A 27,105-nucleotide genomic window follows, 5' to 3' on the forward strand; every position below is an offset into this window, starting at 1 on the left:
GGATTTCACTGGTCATTTTTTACACATTTTGATTTCAAACTTCTTACCACACATTTGGGCCCCTAGAATGCCAGAGCAGTATAACTACCCCACAAGTGACCCCATTTTGGAAAGAAGAGACCCCAAGGTATTCGCTGATGGGCATAGTGAGTTCATGGAATTTTTTATTTTTTGTCACAAGTTAGTGGAATATGAGACTTTGTAAGAAAAGAAAAAAAAAATCATCATTTTCCGCTAACTTGTGACAAAAAATAAAAAATTCTAGGAACTCGCCATGCCCCTCACGGAATACCTTGGGGTGTCTTCTTTCCAAAATGGGGTCACTTGTGGGGTAGTTATACTGCCCTGGCATTCTAGGGGCCCAAATGTGTGGTAAGAAGTTTGAAATCAAAATGTGTAAAAAATGACCGGGGAAATCCGAAAGGTGCTCTTTGGAATGTGGGCCCCTTTGCCCACCTAGGCTGCAAAAAAGTGTCACACATGTGGTATCTCCGTACTCAGGAGAAGTTGGGGAATGTGTTTTGGGGTGTCATTTTACATATACCCATGCTGGGTGAGAGAAATATCTTGGCAAAAGACAACTTTTCCCATTTTTTTATACAAAGTTGGCATTTGACCAAGATATTTATCTCACCCAGCATGGGTATATGTAAAATGACACCCCAAAACACATTCCCCAACTTCTCCTGAGTACGGCGAAGTTTTCAAACTCCTTACCACACATTTGGGCCCCTAGAATGCCAGGGCAGTATAACTACCCCACAAGTGACCCCATTTTGGAAAAAAGACACCCCAAGGTATTCGCTGATGGGCATAGTGAGTTCATAGAAGTTTTTATTTTTTGTCACAAGTTAGTGGAATATGAGACTTTGTACGAAAAAAAAAAATCATCATTTTCCACTAACTTGTGACAAAAAATAAAAAGTTCTATGAACTTACTATGCCCATCAGCGAATACCTTAGGGTGTCTACTTTCCGAAATGGGGTCATTTGTGGGGTGTTTGTACTGTCTGGGCATTGTAGAACCTCAGGAAACATGACAGGTGCTCAGAAAGTCAGAGCTGCTTCAAAAAGCGGAAATTCACATTTTTGTACCATAGTTTGTAAACGCTATAACTTTTACCCAAACCATTTTTTTTTTTACCCAAACATTTTTTTTTTATCAAAGACATGTAGAACAATAAATTTAGAGAAAAATTTATATATGGATGTCGTTTTTTTTGCAAAATTTTACAACTGAAAGTGAAAAATGTCATTTTTTTGCAAAAAAATCGTTAAATTTCGATTAATAACAAAAAAAGTTAAAATGTCAGCAGCAATGAAATACCACCAAATGAAAGCTCTATTAGTGAGAAGAAAAGGAGGTAAAATTCATTTGGGTGGTAAGTTGCATGACCGAGCAATAAACAGTGAAAGTAGTGTAGGTCAGAAGTGTAAAAAGTGGCCTGGTCATTAAGGGTGTTTAAGCTAAAGGGGCTGAGGTGGTTAAAGTCCCTTTCTTTACCCAGCCCATTCAAATGCAAATATCTTTATTATTTAATGTTAAAATGTGTTATTTGCGTATTGGTCTACAGTAACATGAAATTAAACAGAACAAAGTGTCTTGTGTATAAGTACTACAGTACTGATACACTTTGAAGTACACTCCCCTAAAGAATTATTAGGAACACCTGTTCTATTTCTCATTAATGCAATTATCTAGCCAACCAATCACATGGCAGTTGCTTCAATGCATTTAGGGTTGTGGTCCTGGTCAAGACAATCTCCTGAACGCCAAACTGAATGTTAGAATGGGAAACAAAGGTGATTTAATAAATTTTGAGCGTGGCATTGTTGTTGGTGCCAGACGGGCCGGTCTGAGTATTTCACAATCTGCTCAGTTACTGTGATTTTCACGCACAATCATTTCTAGGGCTTTCAAAGAATGGTGTGAAAAGGGAAAAACATCCAGTATGCGGCAGTCCTGTGGACAAAAATGCCTTGTGGATGCTAGAGGTCAGAGGAGAATGGGCCGACTGATTCAAGCTGATAGAAGAGCAACGTTGACTGAAATAGCCACTCGTTACAATCGAGGTATGCAGCAAAGCATTTGTGAAGCCACAACACGCACAACCTTGAGGCGGATGGGCTACAACAGCAGAAGACCCCACCGGGTACCACTCATCTCCACTACAAATAGGAAAAAGAGGCTACAATTTGCACGAGCTAACCAAAATTGGACTGTTGAAAACTGGAAAAATGTTGCCTGGTCTGATGAGTCTCGATTTCTGTTGAGACATTCAAATGGTAGAGTCCGAATTTGCCGTAAACAGAATGAGAACATGTATCCATCCTCTGATGGCTACTTCCAGCAGGATAATGCACCATGTCACAAAGCTCGAATCATTTCAAATTGGTTTCTTAAACATGACAATGAGTTCACTGTACTAAAATGGCCCCCACATTCACCAGATCTCAACCCAATAGAGCATCTTTGGGATGTGGTGGAACGGGAGCTTCGTGCCCTGGATGTGCCCTGGATGTGCATCCCTCAAATCTCCATCAACTGCAAGATGCTATCCTATCAATATGGGCCAACATTTCTAAAGAATGCTATCAGCACCTTGTTGAATCAATGCCATGTAGAATTAAGGCAGTTCTGAAGGCAAAAGGGGGTCCAACACCGCATTAGTATGGTGTTCCTAATAATTCTTTAGGTGAGTGTATACTTGGACTCCAAGCACATACCTCAGAGGGGGATAAGTGACTAGATTCCCAACACTCCTATTATTACATATTAATGGCACAGTTAGTATTAAAACCTCTGGTGTCCCCTTGACATGTTTCACCTTATTCATGGTGCCATCAGGAGTATGACTCATATAGAGTTATCTTATTGTTGCATATTGCAGGAATGGTGGGACATTGTTGCCAAGGGCACTAAGGACTCCGGTATTATTTGACTCGAATACCACTTGAGTAATATTTTATATTTGGGGGAGATTTATTATAGCTCAGCAGCGTACATTGGGCTATGATAACCTAGCATGCTGCCAGATGCCCCTCCTAATTTATTATGAAGCTTAAAGAGGACCTTTCATCTGGCAAAAAATTGTGAACTAAGTGTCCTGATCTGTACAGCGGCACCCAGGGATTTCACTGCACTTACTATTATGCCTGGGCGCTGCTCCGTTCTCCTGCTATGCCCTCCGGTATCTTCGGTCACTTGGTTATAGTAGGAGGAGACTGCCCTTGTTTTCCTTGGCATCTCCTTCTCCCAGGCTGTAGCGCTGGCCAATCGCAGCGCAGAGCTCACAGCCTGGGAGAAAAAAAACTCCCAGGTTGTGAGCTCTGCACTGCAATTGGCCAGCGCTACAGCCTGGGAGAAGGAGACGCCCAGGAGAACAAGGGCAGTTTCCTCCTACTATAACCAAGTCCCCTAAGTCTCCTCCTACTTTAACACAGTGACCGAACGTACCGGAGGGCATAGTGGGAGAACGGAGCGGCTCCCAGGGATAATGGTAAGTGCAGTGAGATCCCTGGGCGCCGCTGTACAGACCATGACACTTAGTTCACAATTTTTTTCAGTGTTCTTCCCAAGAAAAATGGTTTGGAAGATGATAATGTGGCAGGGCCGTCAGCCCTATCCCTTTCTTGCTCTTATCACTCCCCCTTTTCAAGAAAGTGGTATGGCCGGAGAAGAAACACAACATGCGCAAAACATTTTCTGCAAGTGGCATTTAAAAAGTCACAAACATCCAGTTTGTGACTTTTTCATGCCATAAAAGGGGCATAGTTTAATGATAAATCTGGCCCTTGGTGTTCTTTAGACACCTCATCTAAATGGGCTAAATCTATACCACAGTCACTACCTACTAGAATCATTTACAAATAAGAGATGGCCAAAGGTCATCCTATCTGGGAGGAAGTGGTGGTCTCTTGTCACACACAGGTTCCTCTTGGGATAAGAATCAGCATATTTAGATTTTTTTGCAATGGTTGCTCTTTTGTAAGGGTTCTAAATGAAAAGCTGTATTTGCCTTGTTATCTTGCCGCATCGCATCAAGATCATGTAAAGAGAGCCGGTCAACTCTCCTGACAGTAAATACCTGGTTTAGTAAATACAGTGCATTCATTCACAAAGAAATAATTCTAAAACATATTTTTTGTCACTTCTCATTATACTTGCCTTTATTGGATAAATATTGTACACAAATAAAAATAAAATTAAAAAAAAGAGAATTGTTTCAGTGTTTTCAGCCAAAAATTGCTAAGATACTATGGGAGACCTGCCACATTACGCAGGTAGTCCTACTGTATATTACAGTGCAGTAGGAGCTGATCAGATTGAAATTCAGTTTGTGGGATGATTCATTATAACTTGACATTTATTGATCTAAAACTTTGCAAATGTGAGGCTGAGGAGTCCAGCAAGCAGTCCTATGGAATGACTGGCAAATTTTCTGTCTCAGTTTTCACATAGGCTGTCAGCGATTAAGTAAAACTGCACAGTAGACGCCTGCTCCCAAAATGTGCACAGTTTCACTCTAATAAACGTCAGGTTATACTGATCTTTTCCCACAGAACTATATTTTAATCTGCTCTGCTCATCCTGCTCTATTACATGCTGCCTGCTGATTACACTGCATTTTCTACATGACCGCTTCCTAGAATCTCACAGCCGAGGTTACAGTGGTCAGGCTGTACTATAACATTCTCAATAATATGATTGCTTATTCTATTGCCTTCTGACAAAACTAAAACTTATCTCCAATGCTTCAGCCAATATAGAAGTCAAATAGTAATATTTTCCAAATTCCTGCATACTGTATGTCATATCCAAGCTAATGGCAATTCATCAAGAACTGATTATTTTTTGTAGCCATTTTATAATCTTAAAAAATATATATTTTTTAAAAACAATGATTTATGAAGTTATGATTGTATTTTTTTGATGCATGATCTCAACTTCTCATGGATTGTGAATGTCCAATAGCTGTTATGTACTACAGTTAGGCCTCTTTCAAATGAGCGTGACGGATTGGCTCCGGATCAGTGGCGGATCCAGGGGGGGGCAACGGGGTAATTGCCCCCCCCCCCCGAGCTGGCGGCGGCGGGGCACAGGGAGATGAGCGCTTCCATTGTGGAAGCGCTCATCTCCATAGCCATCTGTATCGCCGTCCTCAGGACAGCCATACAGATGACTGTGCTGAGGCAGGGGAGGGAGAGGTGTGTCCCTTTCCCTTCCTCTGATAGGCTGCAGGCACTAGTGCCGGCGCAGGCAGCGCGATGGCGTCATCGCGTGTCATCGCGCCGCCTGAGCCGTACAGCGCGGGACACAGGCCGGAAGAGGCCTGCATCGCATCGCTGACATGGAGGTAAGTATGTGTTTTTTATTTTTTATTCTTATATATACAATACTTTTACTGGCACATGGGGGGGCTGTTATTGCTGGCACATGGGGGAAGGGCTGTTATTGCTGGCACATGGGGGGCTGTTATTGCTGGCACATGGGGGTGCTGTTATTGCTGGCACATGGGGGGGCTGTTATTGCTGGCACATGGGGTTCTATTATTGCTGGCATATGGGGGGGACTGTTATTGCTGGCACATGGGGGGCTGTTATTAATACTGGCACATGGGGGGCTGTTATTAATACTGGCACATGGGGGGGCTGTTATTAATACTGGCACATGGGGGGGCTATTAATACTGGCACATGGGGGGGCTGTTATTAATACTGGCACATGGGGGGGCTGTTATTAATACTGGCACATGGGGGGGCTGTTATTACTGGCACATGGGGGGCTGTTATTACTGGCACATGGGGGGGCTGTTATTACTGGCTCATGATTGGGGGGTTGCTCTTGTTACTGGAACATTATTGGGGGCACTATAGGGGCATCTACTGAGGCCACAAAGAAGGGGTATTTTATATGGGGTGCTCTGTACAGTACAATTTTATACTGGGACACATTATGGTGGGTACTATGGGGAAGGGGGGAAAGGAGTACTATGGGGTCATCTACGGGGGGACTAAGAAGGGGTATTTTATACTTGCAAATTATGGGGGACACTGAGGGCATCTACTGGAGCATTTTATACTGGTACATTATGGGGGGCACTAGGAGGAAGGAGGGTGTGGAGCACTATGGGGGCATTTAACGGGGGCACTATATAGGGGTATTTTATACTGGCACATTATGGGGGCACTATGGGGACATTAGCTCACCTTGGGCATTACAAGGGGGTATGTTTTGCACATTATAAGGAGAATTATATCTACTGGGGGGCATTATGGTGGGCTTTATTACTCCCCAATGGTATGACCCCCTAGTAGCAGTACCAGCCTCCCCCTGCTCTGCTATCCCTCTGCCCCTTCTCCAAATCCTTATTATGAAATCTTTCTCATTAGGATAAAACACATCAGCTCCGCCGAGCCCCTGGCCAAAGTGTTGAAGTGGTGTCTGAGATCCCCAAGGGCCAAGCCAAGTAATTGTAAGTTTTCATGTGGAATATGTTTGTTATACACATATAGCATACACTGTGCCACACAATATACAGTATACCTCTACACAGTGCCTCACAATATACAGTATACCTCTACACTGTGCCACACAATGTACAGTATACCTCTACACTGTGTGGTCTGTTCTATAAGCACCATTGTTTTGTGGCGGCGGACAGAAAATAATCTGGAAGTGCCCCTCCCGAGACCAGACTCTGGATCCGCCACTGCTCCGGATGCGTTCAGTGAAACTCGCAACATTTTGCAAGCAAGTTCAGTCAGTTTTGTCTGCGATTGTGTTCAGTTGTGCAGTTTTTTCTGCGCGGGTGCAATGCATTTTGATGCGTTTTTCACGCACATGATAAAAAGCTGAAGGTTTACAAACAACATCTCTTAGCAACCATCAGTGAAAAACACATTGCATCCGCACCTGCTTCTAGATGCAATGAGTTTTGCACTGAAGCCCTATTCACTTCTATGGGGCCAGGGCTGCGTGAAAAACGCAGAATATAGAACATGCTGCGATTTTCACGCAACGCAGAACTGATTCGGCTGCTTCACCGAAATTTGCTAAGAAATTTGCTTTGTGACAAAGCGTATTTCTTTATAAATAGTGGGTGTAATGATGGGGACGCCATCCCCACCTCCCCGTTATTGAACCCCTCAGATGCCGCGTTAATTGCTGATTGCAGCATCTGAGAATAATAGTGAGGGCTTTCAGGGGTTAATCCAGTAAAAAAAATAACAATAATAATGCTTACCTTATCTATTTGAGTGCAAAAAGGATTGAAGACACTGCTCGGTGCGTGATGACATCACGCTGGCTGGTGTGGTGACGTCATACATCACCGCACACGAGATCTTGCGCAGTGTCTTCAATCAAGATGGCCACAGCGGCCTTTTTGCGCTCAAATTCCCACAATTCAGGGAAAATTGCTTCATTACCACGAAGCACAAGGAAAGTCAGCTTTACCACAAATCAAATTTTTCCAGAAATTCGGATAAAAGCCCACCTCGGATACTTTGATTTGCTCAACCCTAACTATAATGTAGGACCATACAATTAAGGTGCAACTCTTAGGCCCCTTTCACACGGGCGAGTATTCCGCGCGGATGCGATGCAGGAGTTGAACGCATTGCACCCGCACTGAATCCCGACCCATTCATTTCTATGGGGCTGTTCACATGAGCGGTGATTTTCACTCATCACTTATGCGTTGCGTGAAAATCGCAGCATGTTCTATATTCTGCGTTTTTCACGCAACGCAGGGCCCATAGAAGTGAATGGGGTTGCATGAAAATCGCAAGCATCCGCAAGCCAGTGCGGATGTGGTGCGATTTTCACGCACGGTTGCTATGAGACGATCGGGATGGAGACCCGATCATTATTATTTCCCCTTATAACATGGTTATAAGGGAAAATAATAGCATTCTGAATACAGAATGCATAGTAAAATAGCGCTGGAGGGGTTAAAATAAATAAATAAATAATTTAACTCACCTTAGTCCACTTGATCGCGCTGCCGGCATCTCCTTCTGTCTCCTTCTTTGCTGATTTTAGGAACAGGACCTGTGGTGACGTCACTCCGGTCATCACATGATCCATCACATGATCTTTTACCATGGTGATGGATCATGTGATGGACCATGTGACGACCGGAGTGACGTCACCACAGGTCCTGTTCCTACAATCAGCAAAGAAGGAGACAGAAGGAGATGCCGGCAGCGCGATCAAGTGGACTAAGGTGAGTTAAATTTTTTATTTTATTTTTTTAACCCCTCCAGCTCTATTTTACTATGCATTCTGTATTCTGAATGCTATTATTTTCTCTTAGACCATGTTATAAGGGAAAATAATACAATCTACAGAACACCATTTGGGTACCAAACATGCGTGATTTTTCTCACGCGAGTGCAAAACGCATTACAATGTTTTGCACTCGCGCGGAAAAATTGCGCGTGTTCCCGCAACGCACCCGCACATTTTCCCGCAATGCCGGTGTGAAAGAGGCCTCAGACCTCTTTCACACAAGCGTGACGGATTCGCTGTGGATGCGTTCAGGGTGCGTTCAGTGAAACTCGCACCATTTTTCAAGCAAGTTCAGTCAGTTTTGTCTGCAATTGCGTTCAGTTGTTCAGACTTTTACATGCGGGTGCAATGCGTTTTGCACGTGCGTGAGAAAAAACTGAATGTGGTACCCAGACCCGAACCCAGACTTCTTCACTGAAGTTCGGGTTTGGGTTAGGTGTTCTGTAGATTTTATTATTTTCCCTTATAACATGGTTATAAGGGAAAATAATAGCATTTTTAATACAGAATGCTTAGTAAAATGTGGTTTGAGGGGTTAAAAAATTAAATAAATTAACTCAACCTTTCCAATTGATCGCGAAGCTGGCATCGTCTTCTTGCTTCTTCTTTCAGGACCTGCAAAAGGACGTCAGCGCAGGTCCTGCTGAATGAAGATAGATTATGTCATCAAAGGTCCTTTTGCAGGTCCTGAAAGAAGAAGCAAGAAGGCGATGCCAGCTGCGCGATCAATTGGATAAGATGAGTTAATTTGTTTATATTTTAACCCCTCAATCCACATTTTACTAAGCATTCTGTATTAAGAATGCTATTATTTTCCCTTATAACCATGTTATAAGGGAAAATAATACAGTGAATACACTTTAATGGGGTCCAGAGTTGCTTTCATCCCTATAATCTCCTAGCAACCATACGTGAAAATCGCACCGCATCCGCACTTGTTTGCGGATGCTTGCGATTTTCACGCAGACCCATTAATTTCTATGGGGCCTGCGTTGTGTGAAAAACACAGAATATAGAACATGCTGCAATCACGCAACGCACAAGTGATGTGTGAAAATCACCGCTCATCTGCACAGCTCTATTGAAGTTGAATGGGTCCGGACTTATTGCGGGTGCAATGCGTTCACCTCACGCATTGCACCCGCACTGTATTCTCGCCCGTGTGAAAGGGGCCTTAAAGGGGTTATCCCATCATAATGATCACTGTTAAATCTGTTAATGATTTGACAGTGATCATTTTTGTAAATATATTTGATTAACCAATTCCCACCGTTTAGGAGAAAATTCATCCCCACTTACCTCATTGTTGTCATTCGGTCTCCCCTGGTTACGGCCACCGCTACTTCTCCGGAATCCTGGTGGCCGCGCTTGCGCAGAAGACTCCTTCTTTTCTCCCAGCCGGGCCGCCCGCTGTCCTGAACGCGCACACCGCCGCTCATGCGCGATGGTGACTTCTTCCTGGCCAGAATAGTACAGAGCCGCGAACGCGCTCGCCGGCCCTGTACTATACTGGCCAGGAATAATTCACCATGGCGCATGCGCAGCGGTGTGCGCGTTCAGGACAGAGGGCGGCCCGGCCGGGAGAAGCCTTCAATCAAGATGAAGCCCGCCCCCAGCCAGAATCCAGGAAGTGAACGGCGCACTGGCAGCAGGTAAGTATGAAAAGGCGAAGTGGGATAACCCCTTTAAAGGTGCTTGGAAGTGACTGGTACTGTGCAGAGAAAATACTTGTGCTTGTGATCGATTGGGTAACCTCTGTGTGAACCGCATAATCAGCAATGGTACAGATTTTCCTCAGTAGTATTTCTGCTGACAACCTTTCTGAAGAATTCACCTTCTGCATTAAAAAAAAGGGTGTGATCCGCAGTGGGCAACCATGGCATAAGTTTACATGCTGCGGAATGAAATTCTGCACTGCATTGAGATGTATGGAACAAAATACAGTACTGTTTACCCTGAGGACTTTCGCAGGGTTCGAGATTTGTTAAAATTCACCCACATTGCTGGAATTGTTGCATGCAAATCTGCAACAGTAAATCAGCAATATATCCATCCCATGTGGACATACCCTTAGGCTACATGCACACGACCGGAGCCGTTTTTTGCGGTCCGCAAACCGCGGACCTGCAAAAAACGGAAGCTGCCCGTGTGCCTTCCGCAATTTGCGGAACGGGCGGCCCATTGTAGACATGCCTATTCTTGTCCGCAAAACGGACAAGAATAGGACATGCTATAATTTTTTTGCGGGGCCTCGGAATGGAGCAACGGATGCGGACAGCACACGGAGTGCTGTCCGCATCTTTTGTGGCTCCATTGAAGTGAATGGGTCTGCACCCGAGCTGCAAAAAATGCGGCTCGGATGTGGACCACAAAAACGGTTGTGTGCATGAGGCCTTAGGGTGCTGGCACACAGTGCAGTTGTGATATGCATTCAGGATACAGTTTTCAATTTAGCCAGTTTAGAAGCCTCGTTAAACCCTGGTGTTCTGCATCGTGGAAATGATTTAATTAATTTTAGCTAACTACAATAAAAAGCTGCATCCTAAATGCATGTCAGAACAGCGCTGTGTGCCAGCGCCCTTAGAGGACGTCCACACAGGCAAAATATTCATTGGAAAAATCTGACGACTATTTTGTGTGTGGAAATAGGCAACCGGGGAACATTTATCAATGTCTTCATACTCCATACTTGCGGCATAATTTGCACAGTTTTGATATTATGGGAACTCCAGTCTTAATAAATGTCCCTCACTGATTAGCTCCATTAAATCAGGCTCATTAGTGTGTGGCCACCTACAGCTGTCTCAGTACTAAGGCAAAATAGGTCAGGATGCTTTTTTTGCCCCAGCGCTGATAAAGGAAGTGGCGGTCTTCCATTGAAAACAGTCTGAGACAGATTGGAGGTGGTTTTCCATGTTGATTCTGACTCCGTTTCCTGCTTCAGATTCAGTGTCAAAAAATACTGTGTAAATAAGCCCCAAGGTTATGGTCATATGGCACTGCCATGCCACAGTTGGGACATGGCCGTTGTGTAGCTGAGTACTGCTCGGCCATAGAAGTTGCAGCAGAATCATATTAATTGATTAGAAGTATTTAAATTCTTTATTTGGTGTTGATTGTCAATTTCCCTGCAGTAATCCCCAAAACTGCAAGGCCATTAGCAACAAACGCCAAATAAATTTTGGTTCTAATTAGTTAATATGATCTTGCTGCGACTTGTATAGCCACTAGTGTTGGCGAACATGCTCGGCTGAACACTAGTTTGGCTCGAGCCGAATACCGCGTGTGCTCGAGTGCGATGCTCGAGTCTCCTCCCCGCAGGTTTGTTGGCTGCTACGCAGCCAATAAATGTGCAGGTAAGTACTGCGATTCACTGTAATGCCATGTTGGCTACTGGCATTACAGTGATTGGCAGGCCGAAACGCTTTATCAGGTGCTTTATAGCACTCGATGACACGTGTTCGGCTCAGTCTTAGTCAGGGAGAAGCCACATCCCCAGAAGAAGGCATCCCAGCCGAAACGCGCGTCGGGGTACGTGGCTCTCCTGAGTTTGGACTGTCTTTATTATATGGGTACGCAATGTTATAGTGTGAGGCTCCTCTTTGCTTTGTCAGCTTATGGTTCTGCAGCATGATTCAGCTATGTCTTTTTTTAGTGCAGGAATCGATCTTGGTGACTGTTTCTGATATCTTGATTGTATCTATCTAGATATGGTCACTCGATTGATTTCTAGGGTGCATATATTTGTATGTGCGTGTCTTTGCATTGCTCCACTTTGGCACTAGTAGTTATTTTCATCTGCCCCTGAGGCGACATGCACATGCACGTTCATGCATCCTTATGGGACTCTGTTTCTACTCTTTATAATAGATGATAACATGCACACATGCACTTTTTTGCTGAGTTTAAGGCACTAGTCCCCTTTTCCCATGTGGGTCTGGATCTGTGCGCTATACACATGTATGTCCTAATTTAAAGCACTGGCAGTGGAGATACATGTGTATATATCAGCATAAATTGTGAATATTTGTGATATATGTGGAGAACTTTTTTGTATGTGAAACAGGTCCTATATATGTATATATATATATTACAAGCTTTGAGATATGCACTTGCACTTTCTCTAGCTATTTGTGAATCTTAGCTGAGGTATAGCTGAGAGTTGACCTCCTTGTCCCCTTCTTTGTATGTAATCATATTATGTCCCCTCAGGTGTAGTCCACCTTTTTATCTGATGTGATATATCACCCAATTAAATAATGATTTTTTATGTATTGCTTAATAAAGTATATGTATATTTTTTCTACTATACCCGTCTAGTCTCAGTTTATCCTTTGTTCGTGTATGCTTATGTACACTGAGTGGGTATCTCACTATATAGGGCACTTCCCATCACATAGGATCACTAAATAGTGAACGCAAATCTATGTGTTTTCTGTGACTGTTGTTTTCTAATTAGTCAGGGAGAGCTGGAGAGCATAAGGGATAGATAGCGTAGGGATTGAAATAGCTATATTTTAGTTGTTATAGACCCAAAAGTCCTTTTAAGGACTATTGTATGTGGCAGCAATATATATTTTTAGAGCAACCTGCGCTAAATTGCTAAAACTTGTTAGAGACCCAAAAGTCTTTTTAAGGACTATTGTTGTGTGTGGCAGCAATATATATTTTTAGCGCAACCTGCGCTAAATAGCTTGCAATAGTTTGGCCGCTGCAGACAGCGACATTATCTGCGCTCACAGTGGCGCACCCACAGGGGGGGTCCAGCGGGTCTGGACCCCCCCTACCCTAGAACAACCAGCCAATATATTTTTTTATCCTTCAGGGCCGCACCGCCGATCACCACAGGCGGCGCGGCCCTGGATGTAATTGCGGCAGTGGTGGGTGGGCCGGGGGGGCAGTAGGAGATGAGTGCTTCCATTGTGGAAGCGCTCATCTCCATATCCATTCTTACAGCCCAATTTTTTTGGGGGGTGGCACTTCTTACTGGCACATTATGGGGGGGGCACCTTGGGAGAGAGGAGCACTATGGGGGCATCTGGGGGCTCTAAAGGGGCTTTTTTATTTAGACATTATGGGGGGCACTATAGGGGAGAATGGCACTATGGGGCATCTGGTGGCACTATAGGGGCATTATTTGGGGGCACTATGGGGAAGTGGGGGTTCTAAAGGGGCCATTTTTTCTTATTGGCATATTATGGGGGGCATTATGGCATCTGGTGGCACTAAGGGGGCATTTTTGTACTGGCACATTATGGGAGGCACTATAGGGGAGAGCGGCACTATGGGGGAGTGGAGCACTATTGGGGCATATGGTGGCACTTCTAAGGGGCATTTTTTACTGGCACATTTATGGGGGGGCACCATGGGGAGAGGAGCACTATGGGGGCATCTGGGGGCTCTAAAGGGGCTTTTTTATTTACACATTATGGGGGCATTATAGGGGAGAATGGCACTATGGGGCATCTGGTGGCACTATAGGGGCATTATTTGGGGGCACTATGGGGAAGTGGGGGCTCTAAAGGGGCCTTTATTCTTATTAAAACATTATGGGGGACATTATGGCATCTGGTTGCACTAAGGGGGCATTTTTTACTGGCACATTATGGGAGGCACTATAGGGGAGAGCAGCACTATGGGGCATTATTTGGGGGCACTATGGGGGAGTGGAGCACTATTGGGGCATATGGTGGCACTTAGAAGGGGCATTTTTTACCTGCATATTATGGGGGACACTATGGGGAAGGGGGAGAGGAGCACTATGAGGGCATTTACTGGGGCACTATATAGGGGTATTTTGTACTGGCATACATTATGGGGACATTAGCTCAACAGCGGGCACTAAGCGGGGGTATTTTTTATGTACTGTCATATTGTAGGGAGAATTATTAGTACTGGGAGGTATTATGCGGAGCTTTACTACTACTGGGGGGCTATGAGGAACATGATTACTAGTATGGGCACTATAAGGGCATTATTACTACTAAGTGTGCTCTGGCAGAGAATTATTTCAATTGGTGGGATTTTGGGGAGCACTGTTACTTTGGGGGGCACCCTGCCACAGTATCAGCTTAGCACAATAATTTTTGGGGGACATTATCTTTATACTATTAGTGTCTGGGCAGTTATTTTTTAGAGCACTGTGTGCCAATAATTGTTGAAGGGGGCACTATCTGTGTGGTAGTAGTATTTCCAGGGGGACTGTTTCTGCAGTATAGTATTGGGGGTGGCAGGAAAGGGTGTTCAGAAGATGTGAAGATGATGGAAATGTGGGAAACTAATGTCTGTTTGTTAATCTCTGCAGAGATGAGAGATGGCTGAAAAATCATCATGGCGGTCTGGTCTGAATGGAGAAGATAAAGAAAGAGAACGTCTACAACAAAGGTGACATCACTGGATGTAAGGGGCGCTATGTAGGAGAGGAGATGCTCCGGCTCCTCCCCCTGCCATTTGCAGAAGGAGGATTCAGAGCTGGGTGAGGACGGCCAAAGGGGGCAGCAGGCCACGGGCGGGTGACAGATGGTGGGGGGAACCACAGGCCTTGAGCAGGATCTGGGGAGGGAGGAGAGCGGAGGAGCTTCCTGGCTGTAGCTTGTTGTATAAGCAAGCAGTGCAGCCAGGACAGACCCTCCCCTCTTCGTATGATGTGTAGAGACAGGCCTCAACAATAGAATTTCAGCTGTACATTGTTTGTTGGGAGTGGCCTATTATATGTAGGAGGGGCTTTTAATAATGAGCGGGGCACGCAGCATTGTTCTGTTCCTGCAGAGCTTTTAGAATCGCCAAGTAAAAGAATCAGGGCAACACACTACACCTTCCCCCCTGCATTTTTAAAAATAAAGGGGGCTTTGAAAAATGGGCAGGCAAAAGAATTGGCACAGCGCACTACACGTGCCACAAATTTTTTGCCTTTCGGACCACCCTAGACAAAATTCCTGGGTGCTCCCCTGGCGCTACATCTCCTGTGTAAAGTGTGCACAGCCTAAAAATATCTGTGACATGCAGTGTACTCTTTTTGTAGGCTGTGTCCGCTGCGGACAGTTACATTACCTGCGCTATACCTCCTGTATAACGTTTGTGCATCCTAAATATCAGTGACATTCATTAAGTGTAATTTTTTATTAACCGGTGGTGACAGTGACATTACTTGCTCTATACCTCCTGTATAACGTGTGCGCATCCTAAAAATATCTGTGACATTCTGTGTACTTTATTTGCACATACACTTACAAAACCTGCGCTACTGTACGTGTGACATACTTGCAAGCATATATACCATTTAATATGCGCAAGGCGAGCAGAAAGGAATGGGGAAGTGGCCGTGCTGATGATGGTGCACGCAGAGGCCGTGGCCCTGGGCACGGTGAAACTGTGCCTGCTGCTAGAGCACAAGCCAATCCCCTGTCGAAGGATGCCTCCCACCCTGCACCTGGACCTTCGCAAGCACCATCAGCTAGCATATCCACTTCTGTGTCCCAGTGCAGCGTACAGATGTCCATACCCCAGGCCTTTGAACAAAAGCTCAAATACCCAGCCACCCACCTACAGACAATAGCACTAAATGCGCAACTTTCCTAATTGCTCGCTCTGAAAATGTTGCCATTTAGGCTTGTGTACACTGAATATTTTTCACGGTGTGCAGTCCCAGCCTTACACCAGCATGTGTACCGTAACATCGCCCCCGTGCCCTGACCAACGCAGTTATTGGAAAGGTCCAATTAATGACTGACACATGGACAAGTGCTTTTGGCCAAGGACGCTACATTTCTCTGAAGGCACACTAGGTGAACATTGTGGAGGTCGGGAGTGAGTCGTACTCTGTAATGGCACAGTTGCTACTGACGCCAAGGATTGCAGGCCCTACTTCCATCAGGGTTTCCGCCACCACCTACGTTAGTGGCTGCAATCCCCCCTTCTCCTTCTCCTCCTCCACTTCCACCTCTGAATTATCATCTTGCAGCACCAGTCAGACATTAGTCAGTAGTGGGGAAGCGACAACAGGCCGTGCTTAAACTGATCTGCTTAGGTGACAAAGAGCACACCGCCGCAGAGCTGTGGCAGGGGATAAGGGACCAGACTGAGCTGTGGCTCTCGCCACTCAACCTAGAACCAGGCATGGTTGTGTCTGATAATGGCAACTTGGTGGCGGCTTTGGAGCTCGGCAAGCTCACACACATACCAAGCCTAGCCCACATGTTCAACCTAGTGGTTCAGCGGTTTCTCAAAACCTCCCCCAATTTGCCTAAGCTACTGGTGAAGGTGAGCCACTTGTGTACCCGTTTCCGCAAGTTATTGACAGCTTCCACCAGTCTGGCAACGCTGCAGCAGCGCTTACAATTGCCAGCTCACTGACTGTTGTGTGATGTGAGCATGCGCTGGAACTCCACGTTCCACATGTTGGCCAGGCTTTGTGAGCAGCAGAGGGCAGTAGTGGAATACCAGCTGTAACATGGTCGTCGCCTTTCCAGTCAGCTTCTGCTCTTCACAAGCGACGAGTGGGCATTGATGTCTGACCTCTGTGAGGTTTTACGCAACTTTGAGGAATCAACACAGATGGTGAGTGGCGATGCCTCTATTATCAGCGTAACCATCCCACTTCTGTGTCTACTGAAACGCTCGCTGCTCACAATTAAGGCAGACACTTTGCATGTGGAAGAGGTGGATATGGGGGATGACAATGCACAGGGTGATAGCCAGACCACCCTCAGTTCGTCTTCTCAGCGCAAATTGCCTCTGCTACAGAGGGTAGTACCCATGGAAGTTTTATTCCATCTGTTCAGCGTGGATGGGTAGAAGAGGAGGAAGAGGAGATTGAGAGTCATCCTCCTGATGAGGACAGCGAAGTCTTGTCTGTTGGGACTCTGGCACACATGGCTGACTTTATGTTAGGCTTCATTTCCCGTGACCCTCACATTGTATGCATTTTGGCCAACACCGATTACTTGTTCATAATTCTCGACTCCTGCTACAAAGAGAACTTCTCATCCCTCTATCCTGTGGTGGAGAGGACGAGCAAAATGGTGCAATACCAGAAGGTCCTTGTGGAAAAATTGCTCCAAAAATTTCCAGCTGACAACGCTGGCTGTAGAGTACGTAGTTCCTTGGCCAATCAAGGAGGTGAGATGAGGGGAACACACCGCAATTCCAACATAGGCAGGACAACACTCTCCAGGGCCTGGGACAGTTTTATGACACCCCGCCAGTACCCTCAACCTGATGCGCGGCCTAGTGTCACAAGGAGGACCCCTGTGTGCCTTACAACTATTGGGCTGTCCAAGCTGGACACGTGGCACAAACTGGCATTCTACACCTTGGGGGTGCTGGCCTGCCCCGCCGCCAGAGTTTTGTCAGAGCGTTTATTTAGTTCTGCCGCCTGTCAACTGAAAATGCTGACCGGTTGACTCTTATAAAAATGAACAAGGCCTGGATTGCCCCTGACTTCTCTACTCCACCAGAGAAAAGCTGATGAACATAAAAGCACTCTAAATGTGGCTTTTATGGTGTATTGAATACACTGTATTCCCATGCACCCCATCCACCACTAAAAAGCGTATTTGGTTCAATCTCCCTTTTCTCATCCTCCTCCTCCTCCATCATATCAACATGCTTATTAGGCTGCCCTCACTCCTGTTTTAGAGGGTCAGCCCAGCAGCGGGCACACACCCTTAGTGTTTTAGAGGGTCACACGCAGGCTCTCACCCGTATTGTTTTTTAGGGTCACCAGCAAGCCCTCAACCATAATGTTTTAGAGGGTCAGCTCAGCAGCAGGTCCTTACCCACAAAATGTTTTATATGGTCAGCTCGGCAGCAGGCCCTCGCCCACAAAATTTTTTAGATGGTCAGCTTGGCAGCAGGCCCTCGCCCACAAAATTTTTTAGATGGTCAGCTCGGCAGCAAGCCCTCGCCCACAAATTTTTTTAGATGGTCAGCTTGGCAGCAGGCCCTCGCCCACAATTTTTTTTAGATGTTCAGCTCAGCAGCAGGCCCTCGCCCACAAAAATTTTGGAATGGTCAGCTCGGCAGCAGGCCCTCACCCCTAATGTTTTAGATGTTCAGATCAGCAGCAGGCCCTCGCCCTTAATGTTTTAGAGGGTCACAAGCAGGCCCTTGCTTTTAATGTTTTTAAGGGTCACCAGCAGGCCATCAATCAAAATTTTTCAAGGGTGTGTAAGATGCCCTCCTTTATTGGTAATAAAGGGTGTATTGGAGTGCCGGTTACTTGTAATTTTTTGCAGCCCCTTTCCCTTAGTGCATAGGCTTTATGAGTTTAGGAGTCCCACTACCTGAACAATTGTACCACAATGTAAATGAGGCCCTCCTTTATGTGATGTACAGGTTGTATTGGAGTGCCTCTTCCTTGTAATTTTTGGTAGCTCTTGCACATTATATACAAGTAAATATATAGGAAAGAATGTTTCCTAACAATTTTTCCTCTAAAATCGATTTTATCTTCGGTTTTGTGCGTATTATTGTCAGTCTGTAAAAGTGGCGTACTACTCGGACAACATCGTTCCCAGCAGCGACCTGGGAGTCCAAAATGCATCCAGACATCCTCCCCATGCTGTTCCCGAACCATTTCGGTGGTGTTTCCATCAATTTCTGACCTTTTCCTATGAACTAGACACTCTCCCCTCCTCAGAGCAGGGGGTGCCTGATTTAATGTTTGGGTTCTCCCATTGACTTCTATTGTGCTTGGGTGCTCAGTAGAGTACCAGAGCATCCCGAGGTGTTCTACTCGAACACCCGAGCACTTTGGTGCTCGACCAACACTAATAGCCACGTGGTACTTCTCCATGTCCCAACCATGGTATAGTCAAGCCACATGGTTGTACCCTAAAGCAGACTTAGATTGGACCACAGGATATAGGTGAATGCCCTGGTGGGCCCCTGACCAAGGAGGGCCCCTATTCCCCCACTCCATGCACCAGTGACACATGACACAGTAGACTTACTGTACTACAGCATCTCAACTGGGCAGATTATTTAGGAAATGACTCAGTTAGCTATTACACAGTAGATGCATCAGGTGGAGGAGAAGACTTCTAGGCACAGAGGCAGTCCACCAAGTATCCTCTTTCTCCAGGGGCCTGCCTTCTTGAAATCGCTGCAGGGACACCATAATCAATCATCTTGTAGAGTCTTGCTGCTGTGTAAGCAGGTCATATTTGCATATATATGTGCAGTGGACCTCCAAAATTAATTTTACTGGAGGGCCCTAGGCTATCCTAAAGGTACATCCACAGCTGCACTTAGACAGAAAGGCAACACTGTAATTATATTAAGTTTATAAAACTTTCTATACTATTATAGAAGAAAAGTTTTGATCTTTTGCTCCTAATTTACTAGCTTGACTTTCTCTAAGACTTTTTGTATGAATGACCTTTACAGGACCCCCTCTGAAACTCACAGCAGTGCTCAAATGCCACCTTCCCATCCACTTCAATTTGTCACATAATTACAGCCATGCATAAAATGAATACATGACCACTTAAAATAATATATATATATTTAAAAAAAATTATTGTTGAAGTATCTCCAGCAGTGCCATGAGTACAAATACAGGATTTTACATTGCCGCATCTTTTTTTAATGTGATGCATTTGGGAAAGGAACACTTAAAATATGTCTTCCTCTGGCAGAAGATTCATATCATTATACAGCATCAATTATTGATGGTCATATAAAGAGAAATGCAGGCTTATACGTGTTTAATTAATAGCCCACATTCAAGACATAGAATTTGATGCAAGGCTGCTTGTGTTTCCAGAAGGTAATGCTGAAAGATCAAACTGTCTCTTACACAGGGATCAATTAACGAGAGGAGCTGAATTTCTAATGGCTTCTCCACAAGAGAAACTCATTGTTCAACTGGTGTCAGCCCAAAAGAAAATTCCCTCTGCAATTTATACCTTGCTTCCCGCTGTATATAACAGGGAGCAGTGTGGAAAGAAAGAGACAGAATGTTGTATCCTGACCATGTTCATGGCTTAAAATGCAAATAAATACAACTACCGGTAATGCAGTTATATTTTATATGCATAGCGAGTTTGCACTATTCTTTATCTTATGGGAACTTCTATCTTACTAAAAAGAGTTTATTCACAAATAACAATAAAAATAAAAAATAAAATAAGGATAAAATATGCAACATACCCACAAACATGATCCGATCTGTTCTTTGCAACTTACCAGTAGAAATTTTTCAATGTTTTTTTTTTTTTACTCTCCTCAAACACAATAAAGGCCGGGCCTGTATTGCAGCCCTCAAACAGTTGGTCTGGCCCAGTGGGTCCGGCCTTTTGTACACCATATCACAGATGCAGATCCGTAATCTGGAAAGTGAAAGTGCCTCCGTGGGGTTTCTCTCCATGCCTCTGCACCGCAAAAAAATAAAACTTGTTCCATTTTATTTGCAGTGCAGATGGATTACGGACCAATTTAAGTTGAATGGGTCTGCATCCATCTGAGAAAACCGCAAATTGTGATCCCCATGGATACTGGCCATGCACGTTCTTAATGTGGTGTAATGGAAAATCCTGCCATCTATACAACAGTTCTATCATTGTCCATAAAATGGGGGTGCCACAGAATGGACATACGTATGCTGTCTGCATCTTTTGCGGCCCCATTGAAGTGAATGGGTCTGCATCCAACCCACGAAAAACGCAGATCGGATGCGGACAAAAAACAAGGTCATGTGCATGAGCCCTTAGGTCTACTGTAGTTCACACTTCGGTGATTTGGTCAGGGATTTCCATCAGTGATTTTGAGCCAAAGCCAGGAATGGAGTCTACACAGAGATAAGGCATAATGGAAAGATTTGCAGATCGTATGTATTTTGTGGTCAGCAAAACACGGATCCGCAAAAAATATGGATGACGTCCATATGCATTCCGTATTTTGCGAAACGGAACAGCTGCCCCTAATAGAACAGTCCTATCCTTGTCCGTAATGTAGACAATAATAGGATGTGTTCTATTTTTTTTTGCGGAAGGGACATATGGAAACGGAATGCACATGGAGTAACTTCCGTTTTTTTTGTGGACCCATTGAAATAAATGGTTCCATATACATTCCGCAATAAAATGGAACGGACACAGATTAGGGCTAAATGGCAACACTGGTCATGGCCAGGATTGCAGAGTAGCAGTGATGCCATAGAAATGAATGGTATCTCAGCGCAAATCACAAATAATTGAGCAACGTTCGATTTTTTTTGTGATCCAATTCATTTCTATGGGATCAATGCTACTCTGCATACCTGGCCACAACCAGTGTCACCTAGTGTTGACCGAACTTGTGCTTCAAGTTCAGCATACAAAGTTTGGGTTATCTAATAATTCCGTTATGGATTCCGCTACCACGGACCATAACTTATTGTCCATTGTAGCAGAATCCATAATGGAATTCTTAGATAACCCGAACCTTGTATGCCAAACTTGAAACACAAGTTCGCTCATCCCTAGTGTCACCATGTAGTCCTAGCCTAAAATGTGCCCTTGCTACTAGGTCATTTTATATGTATTATAATGAAGAGGGCTAGACTTGTTGACGTTTTTCTTCTCTCCTTTAGTATTGCAGCTTTCACACTTCTCACAAAGTAGATCTTGTTTAATTACTTATTATGGAATACATTTAGCAATGCAATACCCAAATAGAGGTTAACACACAGCATACAAAAGTACTCAAACTTTTTTCTTACTTTCCATTGATGACACCATCTGGGTTAAGCATTGGAACAATCTTGAAAATGAAGGTTTCTCTAAGAATCTGTGCAATAGGGTCACTGCTTGTGAGAAATTCCAGTGTTCCCTTCATAACCCAGCTGGCATTGCTCTCACCTGGGTGTACGCGGGCCGTGAGCACTATATACTGGCGACTACCTGCAACAAGCACAATACATATTTTAGACATACAATTACAATCTGCAATAAGACAAGTTTAAAGATAACATTTAGGGCTCATGCACACAACTGTTGGGTGTTTCGCGGTCCACAAATCACGGATCCGTAAAACATGGATGCCGGCCACTTGCGTTCCGCATTTTGTGGAATGGAAGGTCTGGTTCTCAATTTTTCTGCCCTTTTGTACTTTTTTTTTATTGCACTAGTGTTTTTTGTATCATTTATTGCTTTAGAAATGTCAGCTCCAGATGTTAGCAGAAGGTCTATGGGAAATATTAAAAAGCAAGTATTTTTTTGCTACTGATGTTTTTGCTCATTAGTTGACTTTTTTTGCTTCTTTTTTGCTGGAGCTCTTGAAGTTTTTCCAGGCTTTTTGACAACACCTTCTGTATGAAGTGAAAAAAGCTAATGATAAGACACACTAGCCCAGATTTACTAATGGGTCTATGCCTAAAATCTGTCTAAAAAGTGGTGGAAACCTTTGGTGTAACTAGGATTTGTACACTTTTTTCGGACTTGCTAGTAGGGTAGTAGTAGTTCCTGTAGGACTTATTGGAAAGGACAGAACTTCACAAGAAAGGAGGCATGGCCTAAGGCCCTTTTCACACGGTCGAGTATTCCGCGCGGATGCGATGCGGGAGTTGAACGCATTGTACCCGCACTGAATACCGACCCATTCATTTCTATGGGGCTGTTCACATGAGCGGTGATTTTCACGCATCACTTGTGCGTTGCGTGAAAATCGCAGCATGTTCCTCTTTGTGCGTTTTTCACGTAACGCAGGCCCCATAGAAATGAATGGGGTTGCGTGAAAATCGCAAGCATCCGCAAGCAAGTGCGGATGCGGTGCGATTTTCACGCACGGTTGCTAGGAGACGATCGGGATGGAGACCCAATCATTATTATTTTCCGTTATAACATGGTTATAAGGGAAAATAATAGCATTCTGAATACAGAATGCATAGTAAAACATCGCTGGAGGGGTTAAAAAAAAATATATAAAAATTTAACTCACTTTAATCCACTTGATCGCGTAGCCGGCATCTCCTTCTGTCTTCATCTGATCTCTGTGCAGCAATAGGACCTGTGGTGACGTCACTTCGGTCATCACATGATCCATCACATGATCTTTTACCATGGTGATGGATCATGTGATGACCAGAATGACGTAACCACAGGTCCTGTTGCTGCACAGAGATCCAATGAAGACAGAAGGAGATGCCGGCTACGCGATCAAGTGAACTAAGGTGAGTTAAAATGTTTTTTGGTTTTTTTTTAACCCCTCCAGCGATGTTTTGCCATGCATTCTGTATTCAGAATGCTATTATTTTCCCTTATAACCATGTTATAAGGGAAAATAATACAATCTGCAGAACACCGATCCCAAGCCTGAACTTCTGTGAAGAAGTTCGGGTTTGGGTACCAAACACGTGCGATTTTTCTCACCCGAGTGCAAAACGCATTACAATGTTTTGCACTTGCGCGGAAAAATCGCGGGTGTTCCAGTAACGCACCCGTACATTTTCCCGCAACGCCCTTCTGAAAGAGGCCTAAGAGGTGCCATTTTGCACCAAATTCTGGTGTAAAATTCTGTCTTAAAATAAGCCAACTAATAGTTGGTACAGAGTTAAACAAAAGTGTTTAGCCATGTAACATATTTATCATCCAGCCTGACCCACTGTAATACAACTGGTGCAGGTCTAAGTTTGGGACAACTACAGGATTAGTAAATCTGGACAAGTGTGTGTGTGTGTACCAGGAAAACTACCATAAAAATGATGGTGAAAAACAAACAAACGGTTCATTTTAAGGGGTAAAAAAATCCAAAGCCAAATTCATGTGAGTAAGGACCCTAAAAAGGGTTTTTCATGATGTATGTAATTAATGAGTCATGTAAAAATCAAATATCATATAGTACACGATTCTAATAAAGCTAGAACCAGTCCTGTACCTCACATGGATCCAGAGATCTCCCCATTCATTTTTCCAATTGCTCTGCTAGATTTATTTCAAAAAGGCAGCTCAGGGGATGTGCTCAATATAAGGGACCTGTCCCTTCTACTGAAGCTCTTTATCCTTATTACAGCTCAGATGGTGTGCCCCATTACTGATATTTTTGAAATTGCAGCATGTTCTTGGTGTGGCATTTTATTTTTCTTCAGATGTTTTCAGATAGACCTCTTGAAAAAAGTGTCCAAAAAAAGTGTTGTATGACTAACAAATGCCACCACAAAGAACATTTGTTAAATAACTTACAATGAAGATACAGTTGGGGATTGTAAGGTTCTGCACTGAGGAAAACCATTTCATGGTGTGTTCACTATATAACATCAACTGTGGCCCAGTAAGAATATGACTTCTTCTGCAGTACGGTGGCCTTGTGCAGCGTCCCACTAGCTTATGTGGGAACTGCAAAAGCTTTTTGTTATCATCTGTAATATCATGCTGTATTGTGTTATCCTGTGATATTCCTTTTTATCAGGCTGTCAGATGCACTACATACATCCACCACTAGATGGGGGTAGCACCACAGTATAAATAGTGTAGTTCAGGCCTAGTTAGCTCTCTCTCAGTTGAGAGTTGGAAGTGTGAAGGAAATGGAGTGAGGAGCTAAGGGGGAAGGAGAGGTCCCCACTCCTCTCAGCTCTCTCTGGAGCTCCACGGCCCAGAGAAACCATTGTGCATATCAGTATCAAAGCCAGGAAGACAGGTATAGGAAAGTCTACATTCTACTATGCATTCTTCAGGAGTAACAAGTGAATTTCTTGTAGTATTGGATCAAGACAAAGGAAGGAGAAGGCCATTATTGTAGGCTCTAGGCGCCTTTGTAATTAGGTGAAGGACTTATTAGCTTCTGGCAGCCTCACCATTATTCTTAAGACAGATAAGGATTCTGTCATATCACTTGTGTAGAAGAGCAAGACTGGGACTACCTCAACTAAGTCTGACGCAAGGCAAAGAGCTGTTTCTCAGTGAGTACCTAACGTACTACCCTAGCCTGACACATTACCACCAGTGCAGCCTGTTACTAGGATTAATCACATCCAACTTGCATGGGTTTACTGGATGTAAACTGTTATCAAGAACCTGGTTATAGTAAAGTTCTCAGTTGGATTTAAACCTGCCTCATTCTTCTAACACCACACCACTATTACTCTCAACATTTTGCACCATCAAGGTGCTGGCGTCAAGACAAAACCTAAATCAGGGGCCCAGCCGCACAAGCACTCAGCAGCCATCCACCATCAAAGGCACCTCAATCACCACCTCTCCTCTGTAACCGAGTGTGCCCCGGAGAATCCAGTGCTGTTCTCCCCTTCGAACTATATGTACATTCTGGCCCACCGTGAACCTCACGTGTTCTACCCCTACGGACTGGCACGTTGCACTTGAATCACAGCTTGCAATTTGATTCAATGTAAGTGAAGAAAGCAGGTGTATGTGTGCCCCGGCTATGAATATCTCATAGGGAACGTAAACTGAAGATTGCTCAAGAGGGCCAGAAGCTTAGCTGCATGTATAACAAGCTACTGGTGGAATGTATAATAAGCTAATTGTGTTGATTATAGAACAATGCTGCCACATTAGAAGTATAGTGATCATCAATTAACATGCAATTAGCTACTTAACTGTTTTAACATCCACATAGTCAGCATTCGGAAAGTGAACAGCGTCTGAGCCTCTTTGCAGTGCTGACATATTCAAGATGAACTGAGTCTTGTTTACATATCATTTTTACTTTTATGTGTAAGGAGTAAATGTCGGAATAAATGTCAGGGTTTGTGTAGAAATTGACAAAGGAAAAGCAGTTATCCAGTTTCATAACTGCTGGTGATAAAGACCTGCCTGTACGGTATTTACATAAGCACTCATGTAAATGGGGCTCAGGGAGCAATCATTGTACAGTACACCAGAAATATGGTTAAGCTTTGCATCGTTAAAGTGACTATTAAAGCTGGGTTTCTACATTCAGTTTTTTTTTTTTTTTTGGGAAGCCAAAGCCAGGAATGGATCATAAATTGACGACTCGTATAAAGCAAAGGCTGAGTGAAATCAATGGGCCCTTTTTTAGCCCATAGAAGGGCACCTGTCTATTGGTGGAGCAGAAGGATCTTTGAGTAAAAATTCAACAAATTGAAAAAATAAAATACTCATCTCACCACAGGCACTTGCTGAAACACTCCACACTGCAGGCGGCAGGAACTGACTAGTATTGAGTGAGCATGCTCGGGTGAACATCAGTTCGGCTCGAGCATCGCTATGCTCGGCCGACCACCACGTGTGCTCGAGCGCGATGCTCGAGTCAGTGTATTTAAATCTTATTTAGCCTCTATTTCTATACAAAAGAGATCGCTGTACAGTGAGAGAATCCCTCAGTGTGAGTCTGCGGCTTAGTAGTCCCTGCTCTGAGTCCATATATAGCTAAGTCTATATATGGAATGAGTGCTTGGGGACACCCCAGTGTATTTAAATCGAATTTAGCCTGTATTTCTATGCAGAAGATCGCTGTACAGTGAGGGAATCCCTCAGTGTGAGTCTGCAGCTTGGTAGTCCCTGCTCTGAGTCCATATATAGCTAAGTCTATATATGGAGTCAGTGCTTGGGGACACCCCAGTGTATTTAAATCTAATTTAGCCTGTATTTCAGAAAAGCTTTTGCCGAGATTCAAACTCTCAACCTTTTGCATTAGAGGCAAGGCACCTAACCACTCAGCTATAATAACTGCATAGCCAGTTACATAAAAAAATAAAAAATAAAATAATAATAATAATTATCATAATATGAGACTTCTACTGTACTGTAATTCTACTGAGACCTCTTCTACAGAGCAAGTGTTCAAGCATAGTGTGTTTATTTTTACTTTTAATTTGTTAGCACTAGTGATGAGCGAAGTTTTGAAAAATTC

The 27,105-nt window shown here is 44.1% G+C and overlaps 1 protein-coding gene across 1 annotated transcript in view; it reads right to left on the reverse strand.

Moving 5' to 3' along the window:
• Positions 1-27,105, reverse strand: part of AGBL1 (AGBL carboxypeptidase 1) — a 1,172,656-nt gene that overhangs the window by 686,298 nt on the left and 459,253 nt on the right. The window contains exon 18 of the mRNA XM_040414188.1: positions 21,998-22,178. Within this exon, the coding sequence (XP_040270122.1) occupies positions 21,998-22,178 (181 nt within the window). The remainder of the gene's footprint in view (positions 1-21,997; positions 22,179-27,105) is intronic.

The sequence above is a fragment of the Bufo bufo genome, chromosome 1 (genome assembly GCF_905171765.1).
Source record: "Bufo bufo chromosome 1, aBufBuf1.1, whole genome shotgun sequence".
Taxonomy (NCBI): Eukaryota; Metazoa; Chordata; class Amphibia; order Anura; family Bufonidae; genus Bufo; species Bufo bufo.